This window comes from Cajanus cajan, chromosome 6 (assembly GCF_000230855.2).
Source record: "Cajanus cajan strain Asha chromosome 6, NIPB_CcT2T_4, whole genome shotgun sequence".
NCBI lineage: Eukaryota > Viridiplantae > Streptophyta > Magnoliopsida > Fabales > Fabaceae > Cajanus > Cajanus cajan.
In genome coordinates this window covers 9804503-9826185 of record NC_138522.1, presented here as the reverse complement: position 1 = coordinate 9826185, position 21683 = coordinate 9804503, and the positions used below count along the sequence as shown (strand labels likewise).

Below are 21683 nucleotides of genomic sequence, written 5' to 3'. Positions count from 1 at the left end.
CTATGCCTACTTGGTTGCCGCCAAGCTTGACCTAATTTTCCTTCTATAATTGTATCTCTTCCCTCCATGTAAAAACACTTTTGAATATATGAGAATTTCTGAACATTACCTTCAGCTAATTCCCTCAAGAGTCACCGAAATATCCAAGAGAGAAAACCTAAGAGAATGCCTTCAAAAACCTTAGGAAAACCTAGTTTCCTTCACTTTGAAGTGTGCAATCCCTTGAGTTCTTGAGCTTGGATGCTTCCTTCTTCCATTTCAGCAAGTGTTCTTCATCTTCACGAGTTCTTCAAGTGTGTTTCCATCTCCATTGAAGAAGATCCGAGCCTAGGAGGAGTTTAGGAAGAGTTTGAGTTTCACTCCTACTACTCACCTCCATCACCTCCTCTAATTAACCAACACATGAACGTATTTTGTGTTGTTGTCTCCTTCTCACAGCCAAATAATCTTAATTTTTGTCTCAAAAGAGACTCATTGCGAGTTGTTGCCCTCCAAAATTTCTCTTATAGTTCCTTTCTCAAATATATCTCACCCTCATTCAAACCTTCTACCTACTTTTTTTTGTCCTGCCTGTTCATTTTAATTTCGATTTGTTTGTATGCTTTTTGTGTGTTCCCAAACTATTCTGTATTCCTACCTTCAGTTTCCTTTTTAATTCTTTCAATTTTTCCTTCAAAACAAAGGCCCTCATCCCTGTACATCTATCTCCTCCAAAAATTTTCCACAGTCACAAAAAATTTGTTATCCTCAAACTACCAGTCTATGGACCTTAGAAATAAGGGACACTTTGAGTTTAACAAATGATTTAATAGTGTTTTGGTGAATGAGCCAGTGGATTTAGTTCAAAAGAAGCAAGAGACACAATGTTTTAACTTGATGGTAGATTTAAAAAAAAAACATAATTATGTAAGTTGGGTATATTTTGAAAAGGCCTATAACTATGTAAGTTGGGTTTTTTTTAGAGTGCATGTAAAAATAATTTTTTTATTTTCATCCTTCTAAAATTTGTAAATATTATTTTTGGTGTTCATAAAATATTAATGCTCTTGTAAAATGAGTATATTTTTATTTTGGCCCTTGTAAAAAATATTTTTAAAAAGTTTTTTCTCTAAAATTTAAAATCACTATTTTAATTCCTAAGAATGATTTTAAGATATATAAATAATATTTATTTTAATGGTTTATTAATTTTTTAAAGATGTCACATACTAACATGATATCATTATAGTTGTACATAATATTTGAGATAGTCACTTAATCTTTTAATAAACAAATACGTAATTACACAAATTGGAACTAAAAACAATAGTTTAAATTATAGAGGGGTGAAAAATAATAAAATTATATTAATGAAATATATCTTATATATAGTAGACATTTCCATTGAATTAGATTAAATTAATTTAATTCAATGATACTTACCTTTGTTAAGTTTAATTTAATTTTCAGTAATTTAACTTAGTATAATTAATATTTATTTAGGTTTAATTGCACTTTATGATTTTAAAATTTTACTTTTTGACAAATTTTGATAATGGAGTGTTGACATGAATTAATTTAATGACGTAACATATTTGATAAAGATTTAATTGCACTTTGTGCTCCCAAATTTTTTACTTTTTGATGAATTTTGTTCCTAGTAATTTTTCTCATAATTTATGTCTCTAAATTATTAGATTTTGGTGATTTGGGTCCTTTTATTAATTGCCTACTAAAATATTGATAGTGTGTTCATCATTTGTGTATCTAATATTATATAAAAATAATTTAACTTGTAGCTTTTTTTTTTATATACCTTACAATTTTTTATATACCTTATCTATCCCAAATGTACACATGGACAAAGATTCTATTATCATCCTTGTTAACATTTTATTTTGAACTTTTGTTTTAATTAGGTGTTGTTGTGAAAATAACTGAGGTAAGTTTTTTATATGTGTAGCTATGACTTATATTAGAATGTTTTTGATTAATAAAATTAAAATTTAGTTGAAGTTATTAATCCTATTAGATTCATTTTAATTTAAAAAGAAAATATTTCTAACTGTATAACTGCATCTGAAATATATGAACTGTGCAAGTAATTAAAATCATATAATTTTATTTTATTATTGAATTATGACAATTCAATACATGAACTTTTAAACAACGAATAAAATAATTAATGATCATTTTTTGAATTTACAAATATTATATATCTCACATAGATATAAAATTAAAAGTAACATATTTAACATATACATCAGTATCAGATTCCACATTTATGAAGACAAATCATACCTTTTTATTTTCCACCCTCGTTTACATTTTCTCACTCTTATTTTCTTGCCTATTTCTAAGCTATCAAACGAAGGCTTGGTGGAATATGATAAACATAGCTTTTCAACTCATCTAAGTCAATTAATATTTTATTTTCCTTTAATTACTAAAATTTCTTCGATTAATATTAAGTATAATTATATATGTATAAGTTGTCATTAAAAAAGTTTAATAGACTAGATTAACTTTATAGGATTTTAAAGTTATATATAGTTTTTTAAATGCCTTATTGTTTTTTTTATTTTAGTTTATATTTTCTTAATTTAAAAATACCGATATCAAAATACTATATTGAAATTCAACTAATATATAAGATATATGAATGTAATTTATAAATTTGTTTGATGTTTTTGGATACTGGTGTGAATTATTTAGTTACTTTATTGATAATTAATAAAATCACTAAATAATTCACATCAAATATTGATTATATGTAATAGGATCTCTCTTTCTAATAATTTGTTACATTTGATGTTAATATTAAAAAATTATATAATATATATATATATATATATATATATATATATATATAAATAAGGGATTTGTTTATTTTATGAATAAGTTTATTTAGATTTATTTTGTTTAATAATTTATATTCTACATTAAATTTTAATGATCCAACCGTTAAATTTAAAATTCTTGTAACGACTCATCATGTCTCACACAATCTATGGCGTTAATGGGAAAATGTACAATTACATTTTCCCAAACCATGCACCATGCATAAAATAAAATATCACATTCTGACAAATATATATATACACAATGAGAATACACAACTAAAATATTCCACACACACACACATGTGTGTGTGTATGTGTTTGCAGTTATATATATAACTGCAAATGTGACATAATACCCTATACAAAACATCTAGTAGCCAACTACAACAAAATAACAAAATGTCAGCTTCCTTGCTACATCTCAACCAAAAAAATGCCTATCATCACGACCCAACACCTACTCCTAATCTGCTCGCATACAATAGTATGATCATAGTAGTTCCAACCACAAAGAAAACAACTAGGGTAAGCTCACAATAATAATCATCATAAAATGACATCATCATAAAATAAGCAACAATATATAATACAATCATTCAACTTTCAACTTCAACTTTAGAACACAACACATACATCAACATATACAACAACATATGCAAGATCGACTAATGCATCGTCACACATATACAACTTAGGAGATCTCAAAAATTGAGGTTGAGCAATCTAAGTGGCATAACCCTACCGAATCTAGCTTTTAGACCTATCTTAGTCAGGTCAAGTATAAGACAACATGAGGAACTCCAAAGAGAACTAGATATAAACAACAATAGTTGATTGCTCAGGTGTGACACTTAGACTTGGAGGTCTAGTACTACTATCAGGGTAGAAGGGTTTGGGTATGAGCCTACCACGACCTTGACTTGCATCACCAATCCACATGCCACCCACTGGCCTTCAAGTATCACGCACCCTCCAGTACCTAGTCAATGACTACATCTCTAACTAGATACCTTACTTATTTGGTCACTCAACCATAACATGGATCGACTACTTCTATGTTGCCCACATAGTGCTAAGGGATTCAACTTTAGAAAACTTTCAACTTATCACCTTAGTATTATGTATCATCAACTTAGGATATATATCATCAACCATATGTCCTCAACTTAACAAATTTACAACTATAGTCATCATGGTATCAACTTTAATAAACAACTTTAGCAATATTTAATCAGTTTAACAACTTTAATCAACTTTACAAAATAACATACAACTTAACTTTTAAACAACTTTACAATTAAACAACATATAAACAACTTCAACTAATTAACAACTATACAACTCAACATCAACATTAGAAGATCAACTATTAACCCTTCATAGCAATAGAGGCGCGCTCGGCGAAACTCCTATTTCGCCCGGTGCTAAGCTCAAACAGAGAGCTCTAAAGCTTTATCGCGCCCGGCGCGGGTTAAGTCATGCACGACGCCAATTTGGTAGAGACTCCCCAAGGGAATCTCGCCCAGCTTGAGAGATGCTCAGCCCGGCATGGGTCTGTCAAAGATCTCCAACTTTAATTCGCTAATTAACATTGATGTCAACAGGGCCCTCACGCGCCTAGCATAGGATGTCTCACTCGGCGCTAAGGCCTGACAAAGACTCCTCTAAGGAATTACGCCTGGCGTGGTCAATACACGCCCGACGCTACCTTAGTAGAGGTCCCCACTTCACCTCTTTCTAGTATCACACTCGGTGCAACCTCTTCCACGCTCAACATCATTCAACCAGAGACCTCAATTCCACTTCACGCCCAGTGCGACCATCTTCGCATCCGACGTGATCGTGATATTTGAGTCTTTGTTGAATGCTCACCCGACGCCGTGAAGGCATGCCTGACGCGAGTTCAGAAACTAGCACATATAACACTCGATTTTCATCAAAATCCTGTATTTAAGAGTACCCCAGCACATGCAACTACCACCATGCCAACAATATTCACTAACAACACAAAAAAAAATCCAAAGAATAACTACATGCAACAAGAGATTCAACTCAAATTCATCACATTTCTACTTCTTTTCAAAACCTCAAAACCTCATTTCCTACTTCAATCCTCTCAACTCAAATCCATTTACACACACACAACCCATACTTCATCAAAAATCAATCTATTTGAATCGAACAACAAAATGGTTAATATCCCTAACCTGATTTCGGGTTTCTGAGCTCCGTAAATAAAGAGGAATGTGGAGAAGAAGAGAAGAACCTTCCGACCCCGAAGCTTGAATCTTCCTTGTTCTACCAAATGCTCAACCTTTAAGAATCAAATGAAGAAGTTTTATAATTGAGAAATGAAAGTGAAGGAGGGAAGGAAGGAATTAGGGTATTACAATTTTTAATGCATAAATTAAGTCTGCATTTAATACTTCGTTTCATTAATTCAAATTGACATATAATTATTAAAAATATTTTATATGCATTAATGAAAAAAGTATCCAATAATTTTCAAAAATTTTAAAAATTTGTAGACTTAGACTTATATATTAAGAACTTTAAATTTAACGGTTGAATTATTAAAATTTTATGTAAATCATGAATTATTGGATAAAGTAAGTTTAGATAAACTTACTTGTGCAATAAACGAATTCCTCTTTCATATATATATATATAAAGGAAAAATTAATTATATTACCTGAAAACAATTAAAAGTACTTTTCTATTTAATAATCGGATATGGTTAGGATTTCAATAACCCCGAGACTAAGTTAATTTAAAATTTAGCTAAGATGGCGGACGGTTTCATAAAGAAAAAGAAGTTAAATTTACCTCGATTTCCCTAACACTAGACAACTAATAAAATTTATATTATTGAAAGTTGAAACTTGATAGAGACCATTGAAACCTTGTATTGACTTTTTGGGTGTTTAATTTTATAATTAAAAGGGGGAGATGATAACTCGCCAAAATCATTCTGATAAGGGACAAAAGAGAAACACAAACAATTTTTTTTTTCCACCACTCTTTTTGTTATTGACGGAAAATAATTAAAATTTATAAATTTTTTAAGTCTCTCATCTCATGATTTAGTGATAAGAAAATCTATCAAAATTTAATTTTTTAACTAATAATAAAAAATTATAAGGAAAAATATCACTCACCGCGATGAAAGCATCTTAATTTTGCTGGTGATTTTTTTTTTTATAACAATTATTGGTGACAGTGTGTAAAATATATAAGCAGATGGCGTGCCTTCTTTCAACAGTGCGTTTGATTGAAATTCAAATTAATTTCCCCTTCTCATAATTTAAACATGTGAATGAAAAATAATATAATTAGAAACTATTTTAATTAATTAGGTTAAATTATTTTTTTAATTATATACTTTTATAGAGTTTTTAATTATGTTAAAGGAAAGAAGTATTTTCATACTCAAAAATTATGATTCTTAAGAATTACAAATTTCAAAAATTATAATTTTTGAGAATTATAAATTCTAGAAATCATGATTTCAGAGAATTATAAATCTAGAAATCACAATTCTTAGAAATGATTAAAATATGTGTAATTACTCATAAAGGTTCTTGAGAATATTAATATAAATTTTCTAAAAATAAAGATTCTTACATTTGATTATAATATTACTTTCTCGACTATATAAATATTTTTTTATAAAAATATCTTTTATAAAAAATTGAATTTCTTCTTCTTTAGGGAATGTAAATGTGTCATAATCTTACATAAAAAAAATATTTAACTTAAAATAACAAATCAACAATTTACATGTAATTAAACTATACACAAAATTACATTAAATCATATATAACATTAAATTAACATATATAATGTAAAATAAATTAACATATATAGCATAAAGTACAAATATAAAATATAATTTTCAGGATTTATCATAATAAAAAAAGTTAAATTAACAATCAAAATAAAAATAAAAATTAAACTATAATTAAGCTATAAAAAAATATATAACGTTATTTTGTTTAAATAATTTATTAAATTTAGAAGCTAAAAATTTTAATTGCAAATTAGTAATGCAATTTTATATTTATAAATTTTAAATAACTATAAAATCATATCTTATGAAAATTATATAATTATATAATTTTTATTATTAGATTAACAAGAAAAGTGATAAAAAAAATAGTAATTTCTACCTAATGAAAATAAAATATTTTTAATAAAAAATACAATAAAATAATTTGCTAAAAGTTTATACATGAAACATTGGACTGGTTTTCTTTTTTCTTAAAAAAATATAATTAAAAGTGATAAAAAATAATATGTCTAATGAATTATTTAATTTAATTTAATTTATATTTTAATTAGTTTATAAAATTAATATGTTTTCGTGTTTGTTGTTCAAGTGATACTAGATAAAAAAAAATATTAATTAAGTTTTCTGTTTTGAAAAAAAAAAAAAGTATTGTAATCTTTTTAAATACATAAAATTTTACTCCTAACTTAAGAAAGTTGAATTCTCAACTTTTATGAGAATTTTTTTTTTAAGTGGGATAAAATATTTTTCAAGGAACTATATTTCCTAAGAATCTTTTATTTTTAAATAGTTACCAAACAAAAAAAAATTAAGATTTTCAATTTAAAATTCTTAAAAAAAGTAAAAGCTTCTGCATAACAAACGCTTTTTTGAAGTTTCGCGGTTCAAGTATTGAATTTGATAATAGGTTTAATGCAGTGAAGGTACTAACTCTTAATGATAACTAATTTTCATAAAGTTGGAGGATATTCATGCCAGTACAATATTACAACAAAAACATAGAATTTTTAGTTAATTCCTACAACAATAAACACTTTAAAAAAAGTCTTTATAATTGTTTTAAAAAATTATATTAAATTTATACAAACTAACGTCATTATAATTTTGTTAATTTATATTTAATTTTACTATACTTTTGGTCTTTTAATTTTTTTTTATACATTAGTTTAAATCCGCACTCGCGGATATCTGTGAGTAAAATCCGCCATGGATAATAAATGAGTAGGTTAATTGGGTACTCACAAATAATGGAGATGAATAATTTTTTATCCGTTTATAAATGGGGCGGGGTGGGTATGATGGTATCCATACCCGCGGATACCCGTTTAATAATATTTCTTAAATATCTTAATTATTCTTGTACCAAAAAGATAGATAATTTGATTAATTTTCTAGCTTTAATTGGACCAATAAAATTTATGTATTTTAAGTTGTTTACTTTCGTTTGAAATTATGAGATTGAATTATTGTAGCTTTGTGATATGAGACTTTCACTTACTTGTGAGATTGATGTATTTTGAGTTATTGATTATCTTGCTTTTTTGTTGTTATTTCAACAAAATTAACGTTAATTACAAGTTCAAAATTAACATTAAAATTTTATTTTTAATATTTCAAATTTTCAATGACATTAAATATAAACTTAAAATTATTTATAATATAATTTTTTAATTTCTTAAAAATTTTATAAATATCCATGGATATTCATTGATACCCACGGGTATTCAAGAAATTCATCGATACCCACTTAACAGATACCTGCGCGAATATGGGACGGATATGGGTCAATTTTCATCTAGCGGGGTGGGGACGAGTTTATTATTACCCGCCCCCACGAGACCCTATTGCCATCCCTAGATACGTCATTATATGTTACTTCATTATATGATACTACAAATTTTTTAAAAAGAATTAAAAATTATTTAATACTTTATTTCCTTAATTCAAGTAATTCCATAAATCCTAAACCCTATATATATATATTGAAAGTAGACTTCGCTTTCCCCACTTGTTACGCAAGTCTTCTTAAAATATGTTGCAAAACGTCTAATGAAAAAATATATTGAATCCGTATGATATTTAATTTGTTAGACTATGATACAAAGGATGACTTTGCCAATTGAAGTTTCATAATAACAACGTTCATTTTTGGTTAGATTCTTGGGTTCGTTATTATATATTGAACTAGGTCAGCTTTCCTCATCAAAGATTTCTCCTCTAATGACCTAGTCTGCATACGCTTACATTTAATTATAAGATGAATATTTCTTGCTCGCTGTCAAGAAAGAAAAGTCCACTGGTTTTATTAGATATCATAAACTCTTTGTTGAGTTAGTTATGACTTTTGCGTTATGTAGTAAGGGTTTGGCTATCTAATAAGATGAAGTGGTTGACTGGTTGTGTAAGTCCTATAAACCAATACTTTATGGTTAACTTTTTTTTTTTTTTTTCGAGTTAATCAGTTATACACTATTAGTATAAAAATTTTTTTACATTGACAATCAATTATATCTTTTAATTATGTCATGTCACTGTTAAAAGTAAATGTGTTTATAGTGACATGATACAATTAAAAGATATAATTGGTTGTCAGTGAAAAAAATTTACACTAACAGTGTATAGATGATTAACTCTAACATTTTTGTATCTTGTTTACTTATTATTTATTTGCAGTGAAATTAAAATTTTCATATTTAAATTAAAAATTTAAAACTTTAAAAATTAAATTTATTATCTAAATAAAATATTTGATGAATGATGAAAATTAAAATTAAAGTAATTTTGATTTTAAAAATTTTAAATTATGTGAAATTTTGTAATTCCGCTTGTCCAAATAAAACTTAAAGTCCCCTCCAAAGTGAGACCCTTTCTTTTGTCGGTACGATCCTTTTGTACTAATTCATTTATATTTCTTGTGAGCCTTCCTCAAAGCCTAATTATTTCGTCTCTTTTCCTTTTACTTTTTCTTTCCCTCTTTGTTTATTAGCTGCACCCTGGCCCTTTATTAGTGTTCCTAATAACCTTATTTCATTGAAAAATTTAATATAAATAAATTTTAATTATCAATTAAAATTGATATATTTTTTTATAAAATTATTTAATTTTAAATATAACTATTTAATTATAACCTTAAAAATAATAATAACATATTATAAAATAAAATACTATTTATTAAGGAAATAATTATATCCAGATATTTTGTTTAAAAGAGAAAAACTATAATTACTTTGTAATAAAGACTATACAAAAAAATAGTATATTTGTCTAAATAAAAAAATTTATTATTTTACAATAAATATTATAACTATAATAAAATATTTGTCAAAAAAAATATTTAAATGCTATTATTTCTATAACCCTATACTTAAAATAAAATTAATTAATTTTATATTGAATATTGTATACATTAACTTCATTTGCTCCTTTTCATGCTTGGGGATGTCCAAGAACATCTTCATGCTGCCTATATATATTTAATCCATATATAACCCCCACGAATCTTACCAATCCTACATTCTTGCTCTAGCAAAGGTAGTGTTTTTCTGTGATTTTATTTTAATTTCCAACACAATATTAATGCAAGAGAAAATATACTAATCATAATTAATGATAACTGGCCTTGCCATTCATAAACTAATTAACATGCATGAAAATTTGAATATTTACTATGAATTAATGAAACAGAATTGATAACACACCACCCATTCCTTAAAAAAAAAATGTGCTTTGCATTATTTTACACTATGTACATCATAGTTCTTCTATTCTCTTTACCTGATCCCTCAAATTATAAAAACAAGGGAAAAGGAAGAATGTACACAAAGCGAGTAAAAGAAATTAAAAAACCACGGAAGCATTCGTTCGCTTAGGGTCTGATATATGTACTTGACTTATTTATGTTACAACGTGTCTCTAATATTAACATCATTCCAATGTATTTTGTTCAGCACGGCTTGTTCACTTGACATTTTATAGGACCTGCAAAGCGAGTGAGATCCGCTACGCTTTTTGCAGGCATTGCTTTGAGGTCTGTCTTGGGAGCATTCGTGACTTTCTTCCCAGACTCAATAAAGAAGGCTCCATTCATCAATAAATCACCTTCTGATCTCCAATCCCATGATTTCCACTCACTTTCTGGTGCATATTCTCTTTTTGTCACCTGCAATATCATGCATGCACCACAATATCATTAGTGCATTGTTGCATGCATGAATAACATTATTATTTTTACCTACTTCTTTTGCAGCTTGGTTATTTGGAGCGACAAATCGGTTGCCCTGGCTGATGATGGTGGGTTGTTGGCTTCCACCAATTGCATACATTAGCCAATGAGTGTAGTCATTGTTTACAATATGAACGAAGCCCCACCTGCACCTCGGCATCCTCTGAACCAATCCTCTCCCGAAATGGTTGAAAGCCAAAGTCACTTGCATCACTTTATCACCAGTGAAGCTATCAGTTGCACCAAATAACAAAACCTGAATCACAAAATGAAACCAATGTTACTGCACAAGAAAAAAAAAATCAGAGAAAACTTACATGCAGTATTATAAGTATTGTTAGTACCGTTCTACTATTAGAATTAAAGTTTCACCTTATAATATACGTGATAAATGATTTGATTAAATATAAATGCATGTTATCTTTGTAAAACTCTAATTCTGAAAGAAAAACATGAAATGAGAGTCAGAAAGTGGAGATAGTGATGTGATTACATCATTGTGTCTGGTGAAATGGCAATTGGAGATAGTAACAGCCGTGGAAGCACTAACGACATCAATGAGGCCATCGTCGCAATTGGTCATGGAAACATGATCGATCCAAATACGCGTGGCTCCGAAAATCGAAATCCCATCACCATCGCTCATGGCGCGGATTCCATAGTGACTCATGGAGTCTCTTATGAGGCCACCGCTGCATCTCTTGATGTCGTGAACATGCAGGCCATGAATGATGATATTATTCACATACTGCAACGTTATTTGGGCACCGTTGCATATGTGAACGTTGGCGCCGCGTGAATCTATGGTCTTGTTATCCGTCAACATGAGCTCAGCCTTAAGCTTGATTTTCATGTTTTTGGAAAAAATGATCCACAATGGCTCTTTCTGAATCGCGGCGTGTCTCAATGTCCCTGGTTTAGGGTTCACGAGGTCATCGTCGGAATTGTCGCTTACCACGTAAATTTTGCCATCTTTTCCTCCCGTTGTGCCGTGGCCAAATCCTAAAACACAATCTGCAAGCTTCTTGCGGTTTTTCTCCCAATCTGGGTCACATCTCCAACATTGGTCAATGGGATTTGTAGCCTTGCATGGACCACTGTATTTTAACCCTCTTCTTGTGCTATTCGACCCTTCCACAGCTCTATGTATAACCAAAACTTTCTATTAATAATCGATTAATATACCAATGTACAAATAAAAACAATGCAAGCTTGTGTGTTACATGATGGTAGATTAAGAGCAACATATATTTGCAACCAATTAAGGAGAATTGAAATTAAAAATGCTCATGCTTGCGTACCTAATGACGTGTGCATTGAATTCCTCGGTGACTTTCATGGGATCTGGATGATAAGCCTGCTTTGCAGCTTCCCTTGCTTCCAACAATCGCTTATGCCAGACATGGTCCATGTGACCTATGTTAGCCTTCACGGTAGGGAATATGGCAAAATAAAATACATAAAAGAACAACAATGTCATCAACTTGCTAGCTTCCATGATAATAATTGTTTCTTTCTACGCAAGATCTTAAATCGTGTGTGTCTTTAAGCTTTTGTTTTTGTTTTGTACCTGCTTTGTAACCTATGTATATATATTGAGTTTTTTTTTCAGCGTTTTGAGTTATATATCCCTTGCTTTGCGCTAGACCCGATATATGCTACAAGATCCTTGCTGTTATATCTTTGTGTGAATGAATAGATAGCAATCGCCAAAACGAGTGAATATGCGTTGATTTTGCTATATCTGCTATATATTTGCTTGTGATTGTAATCCTTTTAGACATGAATTACCAATTTACCATATGTTGGAAAATTTAAATATTATAAATCGGTCGAAGATATTGTATATAGCAGACATAAATCTAATTAAAGTAGAGATACAAAAATGAAGCATGGTGAGGGAAGGGTGGAAAGCCTTTCCCTAAACAGAAAGCTTGTTTTTAGTCAGTTAGTCTCTTTGCTTTCTTTGTCCAACTTTTAGATATTTTAGTACATGTGCTAACAAATAAGTATTTTGTCTAGGAAATTTAGGTACACTTGTTATTTAACCATGTATTGAGGCAAAATAAGAAGGAAAATAGCAAGGTTAGGCACAAATCTATAGATAACATGAAATAGTAGTCTGCACTAGTATAGGTGATGGATAATTAGAGAAATATTGAGAAATTGTTTTTTAATCCTCCTACCTATCATCTTACTAATGATATCCTTAAGTTCAAATCATGACATCATCGTAAAAAAATGTATTAAATACATTATATATTTTTTAGAAATTAAATACATACTTTTACTTGATATTTTCATTATAAGATAATATAAGAGAATTTGTGGATGGATTAGTAAGATTTTCCATTACTCATAGTATAGCAATTTTCGTAGTGCAATTTGGTTTAGCTTTTGATTTAAAAATCATTTGAATAAAACAAAAATATTAAGTACAATTTAGTATGGTTCAAATTTTGTAATTTTAAATTTTGTCATTTAAAAATTAGTTATATATATATATATATAATATTTTATTATTTGATTAAAACCTATACATCAAAAATAATATTATAAGTACAAACAATGGAATTTTTTATCACCCAATGTATTAATACCAACTTTTATCTTATTATTTTTGTGAAAATAGTTCTTTAATACAATTTTAGATAAGTATTATATATTTTTTATATATGAAGTTTGTCACTTAAAATAAAAATACTTTTGAACGTTATAAATGATTCATAACTTTTTTAATTTTAAAATTCAGTAACTTACAATTTTGTAAAACATTAAATCAAATATATTACAATGTGCATTTGGGGTGAAAAAACAACTTTTAAAAGCATATAAAGTTTATTAACTTATTTCATAAAATGTCTTTTATGTTATGTTGTGTTATTGTCGTATACCTATTGGTATAATGACATTTAATTCTTGTTTTTGTTGAGTCATAATAGCCTTTAATTTTCTCTTTTCCCATTGTATCACACTTATGACTATTGGCAACATTTGATGTATGACTTATGATTGTTGGCAGAATTTGATTTACTTTAATTATTGGTTTTTGATTTTAATAGCCATTCAAGAGCATTTGAAATATTGATTTTGATAGCATTTGGTTGTCTTTAATGAAATTAATGACATGTCAACGATCTAATATTTTTGTTTCATAAAAGGTTACATTCATCACACTTTAGATAGGATAATTCTTCTCTAAACTTCATATTTTCTTTCTTTACTCTATATTGTTTTGGGCATTATTTATGAGACTCCAATGTGTGAACATATCGTTGTGTAAACCTTAAGAAACAAATTGATTATTGAGTTGGGATCCACTAGAAATTTAATCTATGGTTCTTGTCATGACAGAACTCTTATTCTCCTATATTTCTTACAATTTGAAAGAAATTTTTTTCCCAATGGCTTTGTTGTTTAATAAGGCTTTGTATGATATGTCAAAGTTTGAACTACTTGATGGAAGAAACTAAAAGTGATGGTCACAAGGATTACTCATCTTCGAGCAACTTGAGGTTGACTAACTTCTATTCAAAGATACTACTACCATTCCTCTTGAGGTAAGTAATGAGTAGGGATGAAAATAGGGTGGAGCGGGTTAGGTTTTACTATTTCGTCCTTATCCCCTATATTTGTATCTGTTTTCATATCTGATGAGTATAAAATTTGTATCCTCATCTTTGTCTCTATTAGATATCAAGTATGCCCGTATTTGTCTCTTATTTGGCTAGAAATTAATTATTTTCTTAAGAAAACATATATAAAAAAATAATTTCAACATAGAATACTAATCACAAAATATATTAATTTTCTAGAAATTTAAAACAGGTAAGTGTACGGGACGGGTAAGTATATCCATCTCTATCTCATACCCAATTTAATAAATCAGTACTATCCATACCCATATCCATACTCGATCCAATCAAGTATTCCCCATCTCAATCGGAGTGGATTCGAGTATTACCTACAAATACAAATTTATATGCCATCCGTAGCTAGTAATGAGGATATGGAAGCCACAATTAATACATATAAGAACCATGAAAAATATAATAAATTGGTACATGGTCATCTCCTTAATCATATGCATAACAATCTTTTATATCTCTTTGTGTCAAAAAGTCTACAAAATATAATTGGAAGACACTTGAAAAGAAATATGGAACGTATGATGTCATTAATCATAACAAGTACATTACTAGAAATTTTCAAATTATTACTAGAAAATTACTATTCAACATCGTTATATTTACATCGGTTCCCCTCAAAAAGATGTAAAAAAAAATACGCGATGACAAACTTGTAAATAAGTAAAAAATATATACATATTTACATTGGTTCTTCTTAAAAATGATGTAAATGTGAACTATTCTATGTCAATTATATTAGTGACCATGTAGAAATGAAATTAGTAAAGTATTCTACATCGAGTTTTCTATTGACCGATGTAGAAGGGATAAATAATTGCCTTACTGCGCAAACACATAGTACCTACAACAAGCTTAGCCACTCAACACTCTGTGCGAACACAGACTGATCTCTGAAGCAGCCCTGTGGGAACATATACTCATCTTGACCTAAAGAGCTATCATTCATCTTCGACTAATGACGATCTAGGCTCGCTAATCTTTGACTAACGACGGTCCAGGCGTTGAAGCCCTCTTCGACGAATAACATTTGAGGTAAACATAGTGAAACCCTTTTACTTGCGTATTTAGTTTTGTCTTTTGTTTGTTGTTGCCTCGCTCATCCTTTACAAATGTGTGATGATGGTTTAGGGTTTGGAGTGATGGGAATGGTGGGTGGGGTTTCTGGGTTTGTGTTTGTGGTGACAATAAAGGTTGCAGCTTTGTAGTTTGGGGTGGGTGGGTTTTAATTTTAGCGCCTCCATTGGTGGGTTTTTATTTTCCTTAGCCACTGAGCAGCGATCTTCTTATGGGTCTGTGAAAACTTCGGAAGCACCAACATTGGGAAGTGTTATGGTGAAAGTGGAGGTTGAGAAAAAGGGTTGTAGAACGCGATGGCTTTGGGTGGTGGTGGCTCTTGTGGCTGTGTAAAACTTCTCCGAGAATAGCTCTATTTGGAGCCATTGATAGAGCTTGTCACTATGCTCGGGTAATTTCTCTCAACTCTCTTGTCAATAACCCATATTTAGAATTTTTTTCTTCTTTTTTAAATTGTGGAATTCTGAATCTTGATGTATTATTTAGATTAAAATATTGGACTGAGAATGTCTCTTTATATGATTTTCCACTTGTTTTCCCTTATCTTGTTTGTTACAATTTATATCACGTCTAAAGCGAGTTTGTCTTCCATTGGCAATTGTAATGAAAAACTCTTGCATTGATTGGTGCCCCCAAACAATGGGAATGTTGAGACATGTTTACCATGATTTTTTTTCCTGCTATGTAACTAGAAATTTAGTTTGATGATATAATATTTTGATCGAGGGTGGAGGCTTAATTTTTCGTTTAGCTTGTTTCAGGGTACAACAAAGTACAGTGGCATGGTGAAGGATTGTTGTCGCGGTTATGAAACTAAGGATAGTCTCAATGAGGATTTAGGAAGTATTGCACTTGCACCTTTTCCTCCATGAGCTTGTGAAGACCCCTTTCTTTTGCTATTTTAAGGTTTGCTTATTGTCACATCTTATATTATGCTTAGTTTTCTTAATGAATTTCCTGTTGACTAAGATCTTTACTGTTGATTCTCAAGGTTATCTTGAGTTTGATGAGAGCCTGATAAACTATTAGGTTTTGGTTAGGCCCTTATAGTTTGTGTTTTTGTGTTCAAATTGACTTTTGCATTGGTTCCTATCCTATCCCTGATATTACTTTTAAAGATTACTAGCAACCAATTCATTCTAGCAGCATAATATAGGTTTGAGAGGGGCCTTTATAGGGAAAGAATGTGTGATGGTTCCTAGCTTGTTTTTGATTGATCATTTTTAAAGGCTTTCTTGATCGATGGAATATTTGAATTTTGATTTGATTAACAATAAGAGAAATTTGAGAGAACCACATATGTTGTAGAAACACATTAAAGATTTAGCATTATCAACTGAACTTAGTGCCTTTCATGTCCAACTATTTCATCTACAATTATGGATTTTAAAATATTGAACTTGTTACCCCTGTCATGTGGCAAACTATTGTATGTTGTTGTGTGGTGTTTAGTATAGTTATTACTTATATTAATCGACTAAGTTTGACTTTAGAGTGAGTAATGGTGAAGATTAGATGAACCAAAACTAATGATATTATGTTACTTGCATCAATACTGCTAAAACTGGACTGGTTAGTGAAGCAGTGAAGACACTATAGTTTTCGGTTCATAATTTATTGGATTAACTGAGATACTTGGATTTTTCTGTCTTCACATTTCCATTATAATTTAAGAATATAAATGTCAATAGTAGAATGAAAAATTATCGCAAAACATGGAAACAAAACTGAAATCCAAGACATATATACACATGGACAATAAATTCGTGGTGCATACCAATCAAGTGATGTCATTTGGCCATTTTTGAGAAATTGGAGCAAAATGTAAATCGAATGATTTTAACTGGTTTTTTTTTACCAGTTCACTCAGTTTTTTTTACTGATTTTGATTTTGTAATTAAAATGTGGAACTGTTATCAAGTTGGTTCCCAATTGAACCTGCCAGACTGCTCTGTTTTTTAAAGCCATGAATAGCATTCTTAAATTGTACCTCTAATGATGCATTATATGTTGAAATAATGATAACTGAATTGCATGTTTTATTTTACTAGCGGTGGGATTTTTTACAGGTGAAGTTATGGTGTGACTGTCTTTTCTAGTTAGATGATGGCATGTCCTGGTTGCGGGACTGTAGTGTATGTGAATGTCTAGAAAGTGAGCTCTCCAGATCATTTAAGAAGCCCCTTCGCTTATCATTGAACGATCTTATTTTTCAATAAGGAAATCCTTAAGAAGTTGTTGACCGTACTTTTGATAATAAAGCTTTCAGAAGATGTTCTGAAATAGACTATTCATGGACAAATGATGATGAGACTGACAATGGTGCGTTACTCTGTATGCTAATTCATATCTAAATTATTTATGGTCATAGTTGTAGTTTATTCAATTAATTATGTGAAATATTAGATATTAATAAAAATTAGGAATTTAAGATTCATAAATATTTATACTTGCATCTGCACACGCGCACATACATATTTGGAGACATCAGTTTTATTATGTTGTTCAAACGAGTTTATCTAGGTGAATAGTTTTTGTTTGATGTCTTAATTTACTAAGATGATTTTATGACTAAATTTCAACTTGATCGACCTTGGTGCAAAATTTTTCACCATCAGAAAACAGGGTAATTAGTATTCGCTTTTATTAAAATCTTAACTTTTTTTTTTTAATGGGTGATAGTGTAGATTCAATTTTTATACTGTTGGTGTATCAAAATTTAATCATTTTATTACATATTAAACTTTCAAAGAAAAAAAATAAACATGTCAAATTGTCAATTGAATGCATAATAATGAGATGACAATGTGAATCTTCAACTGAATCCTGAAAGATATACTGATTACACTGGTCCATTTGCAAGAAGGATATGGGATGCTGTCTACTCTGAGAACTATCCCAAATGTAAGTTTTCTTTTAAGACAAGATTGGTTATCAATGGCTTTATTAAAAAAAAAAAAAAGTATAGACTTTTTTTGATACTTATTTACCAGTAACAAAAATTGTCATTGTACATGCTTTAATATCTTTAACAACAATTCATAATTTATTTATACATCAAATGAATGCAAAAATCATTTTTCTAAATGGATATTAAAAAGAAGAAATATACATGAAGCAAGGCTTCATTGTACCAGGAAAAGAGCACAAGGAATGTAAGCTTAAATTTTTTTTGTATGGTTTAAAACAAGTACCTAAACAATGGTATGAAAAATTTAATAATATATTGGTGAATTATGGGTTTATAGTATATACTTTAGACTCTTGTGTGTACATAAAAATGATAGATTCTAATTGTGTTATTATATGTTTATATGTTGATGATATATCGACTTTTGGAACTTCTTTAAAAGTAGTTATTGAAATTAAAGAATTTTTAAGTTTCAATTTTGAAGTGAAAGACTTGGGAGAAACTTACGTGATTTTGGGTGTTCAAATACAAAAAAAAAATTGAAAATGGTTTCTCTTTAAATCAACCTCACTATGTTGAGAAATTATTGAGAAAAATCAATAGTTTTGATGTTGTAACTGCCATAACAGCATATGATTCTAGCATCCTTCTTTAGAAAAATGGTGGAACTATTATTTATCAACTTGAGTATGCAAAAATAATTGGTAGAGCGCTCATGGATAATGAAAAATTTATTATGAGTGTGAAGGCACAGGCTACCTTCCATGAAAGATTTACTATCTTTATAGAACACTCATGGATAACGAAAGATAAAATTTTTTTTTAAAGCCTAACTTTGTGTAAAGATTTAAATGCGAAGCTATCATAATTTTAAAGATATAAGTGTGTGTTGCGAGGATCTCATCTTAATTTTATTAAGTTCAAGATAATTCACTTCTTGAAATTAAAGTGTTGTCTCCCATCATCTGTGTTAATTCAATTTTTGAGATATTAACACTTAAGCACAATATTTCTTTCCTTGCCTAGAAATTTATTTGTCTCATTTCTTTTTCTCTATTAAGTACCATTATTGGAAGATTATTGGTATAATGACATTTAATTATTATTTTTTTGTTGAATCATAATACTTTAATTTTTTTTTCTTCCTTTAATTCTTGGTTTGTGGCTAATAGCCATTCAAGAGCATTTAGAATATTGATTTTGATAACATTTGGCTATCCTAGATGAAATGCCAACGATCTAATATTTTGTTCTATAAAAGGGTGGGGGCATCACACTTTAGATAGAATATTTCTTCTCTACACTTGATCATTTTTTCCTTTACTCCCTCCATAATTTTTTAGGCATTATTCGTGAAGTTCCAACGCGTTTAACCTTGAGTGTATGAGTTTGAACAAGTTACTGTGTAAACCTTGAAGAGTAAATCAGTTATTAGGTTGCATTAAAAGTCCACTGAAAATTTGTTTTTAGGACAATAGTTTTTACCACAACACAACTTTTATTCTCCTATATTTCTTACAATACCTACATTGTGCATTTAGGGAAAAAAATATTTATATATTAATATAGTTCATTTTTATTTAAGTTGATTTCACAACCCAAACATCAAACCAAACTAAACTGCAAGGTTTAAAAGAATAAAAATTAACAAAATTTTTATTTTCAATTTCTCATCAATTTTAGATTTTTTAGGTTGATTTTTAATTTTCAAAAGTAACAACTTTAAATGTAAGTCGTCAGATTCTAATTTTAAGTGACTTAAAATATCTTCACATTTTAAGTATGTTATTGCAATAACTAATTTAAAATGTGAAGATATTTTAAATTGGTTAAAATTAGAATTAACTTTATAACTATCATTTCTATGTTGTTCAAAAAATTGACTTAGAAATTATCATTTTACAATGTTAGCCTTTTGAATAGATGAATTAAATTTTGTTTTTTTTAATTTTTTATTAAGAATTTTAATTTTATTATAATTTAGATTTTCATAAGATAAAAGATAGTACACATGATTATACATATGGTGCATTTGGTGGAAGATAAAATTTATGGAAATCATGAATCTCAATCATAATTATTAAGAATGACTAAATTATACATGTTTATTTAGGAATCAAATAATTTTACGTTTAGTTTTAATATATTTTTTCCAAAAACAAGTATTCATCACATTAATGAATTAATGAAGGTAACATGATATTTATATTGCAATAAAACTTTTTTTTTTAATCTTATCTTCTTCTGGGAACTATTTTGTGAAAGATATAGATAAATGATTATCAATAAATAATTTTTTTGACAGTATTATTTTTTATACAAATAAATTAAATATGAAGAACTAATATTTTTAATTTCAAATTTCTAAAAAAAACTAAAAGCTTTTCAGATATCAAACATTTGTTTACTGTCATAAATATGAAAGTTAAAAGTCAAAGATACAGAGCATTGCATGAATTTTATGCTTTATTATCATAAGAATATTTTGCAAAAGAAAAAATTGATGATTTTTGTTTTAATACATTCCACATTGCATAGTGCATAAGATAACGCTACCAGATGTATGTAACTATTAGTTAATATTATAAAGTATCACATGAATTTATATTATAAAATTGCACAAAGTACAATACAAGCATACAACCATGCAAACGGATCATCTCTTGCAAATGCAAAGCTGCTTCTGCAACACTTATATTTATCCTTTGATTAGTATCTAACGGTTATAAAAAATTAGAATATAAAATAAATATTTTTGTAGTTGAACATGACAAAGGAAGATTTGTTTGTTGGAGAATGGAGAGCCAGGATGGCCAGAGATAATCCAAATCCTGCAACCATTAATATATCTTTGTGATATACAAGTAAAAATAGTGTAAATTATATATATATTGATATTATAAAAGTAGTGCAAAGATTTCTAAGTAAAATTTTTAATTATTTTTATATATATTTTGGGATCCCTTAATTTAGTTAACAATTCTGACAATTAAAACCAATTAAATGAATAATAAACAACCAATTCTAAAAATTGGTCGATTAATGCTCAGATTTGTTAACGCAAGAACATACAAACTAAAACTTCAAGAAAAATAGAAGGAGGAGACGTCTCAATTGAGAATAATTATTAATACTAGAAGAGTGTCTTTAATAGTTATTTAATAATAAAATATTAAAAAAATTATGTATAATTATTTAAAGAAAATTTAAGATT

At 28.7% G+C, this 21683-nt stretch overlaps 1 protein-coding gene and 1 pseudogene across 2 annotated transcripts; one reads left to right on the top strand and one right to left on the bottom strand.

Moving 5' to 3' along the window:
- Positions 1 to 10316: 10316 nt before the first annotated feature.
- On the bottom strand, positions 10317 to 12474 carry LOC109812466 (putative pectate lyase P59). Its single transcript, XM_020376439.3, has 4 exons — positions 12136 to 12474; positions 11328 to 11976; positions 10848 to 11090; positions 10317 to 10771 (listed from the first exon to the last, which is right to left on the bottom strand). The coding sequence occupies exons 1-4, from the start codon at positions 12330 to 12332 to the stop codon at positions 10556 to 10558; spliced, it is 1305 nt and encodes a 434-aa protein (XP_020232028.1). The 5' UTR covers positions 12333 to 12474; the 3' UTR covers positions 10317 to 10555.
- A 2777-nt stretch (positions 12475 to 15251) lies between these two features.
- Positions 15252 to 17999, top strand: LOC109812457 (endoplasmic reticulum oxidoreductin-2-like; annotated as a pseudogene). Its single transcript, XR_014434531.1, has 4 exons — positions 15252 to 15516; positions 15613 to 15949; positions 16320 to 16464; positions 17628 to 17999. The product of XR_014434531.1 is annotated as an endoplasmic reticulum oxidoreductin-2-like (transcript).
- The last annotated feature ends 3684 nt before the right edge of the window (positions 18000 to 21683 follow it).

Bases quoted from the DNA above. Each gene is read 5' to 3' on its own strand.
- LOC109812466 (XM_020376439.3), bottom strand. From the start codon at position 12,332: ATGGAAGCTAGCAAGTTGATGACATTGTTGTTCTTTTATGTATTTTAT. The intron at 11,977-12,135 runs GTACGCAAGCAT...GGTTATACATAG, and splicing joins TTCAATGCACACGTCATTAG to AGCTGTGGAAGGGTCGAATA. The intron at 11,091-11,327 runs GTAATCACATCA...TTTGTGATTCAG, and splicing joins ATTTCACCAGACACAATGAT to GTTTTGTTATTTGGTGCAAC.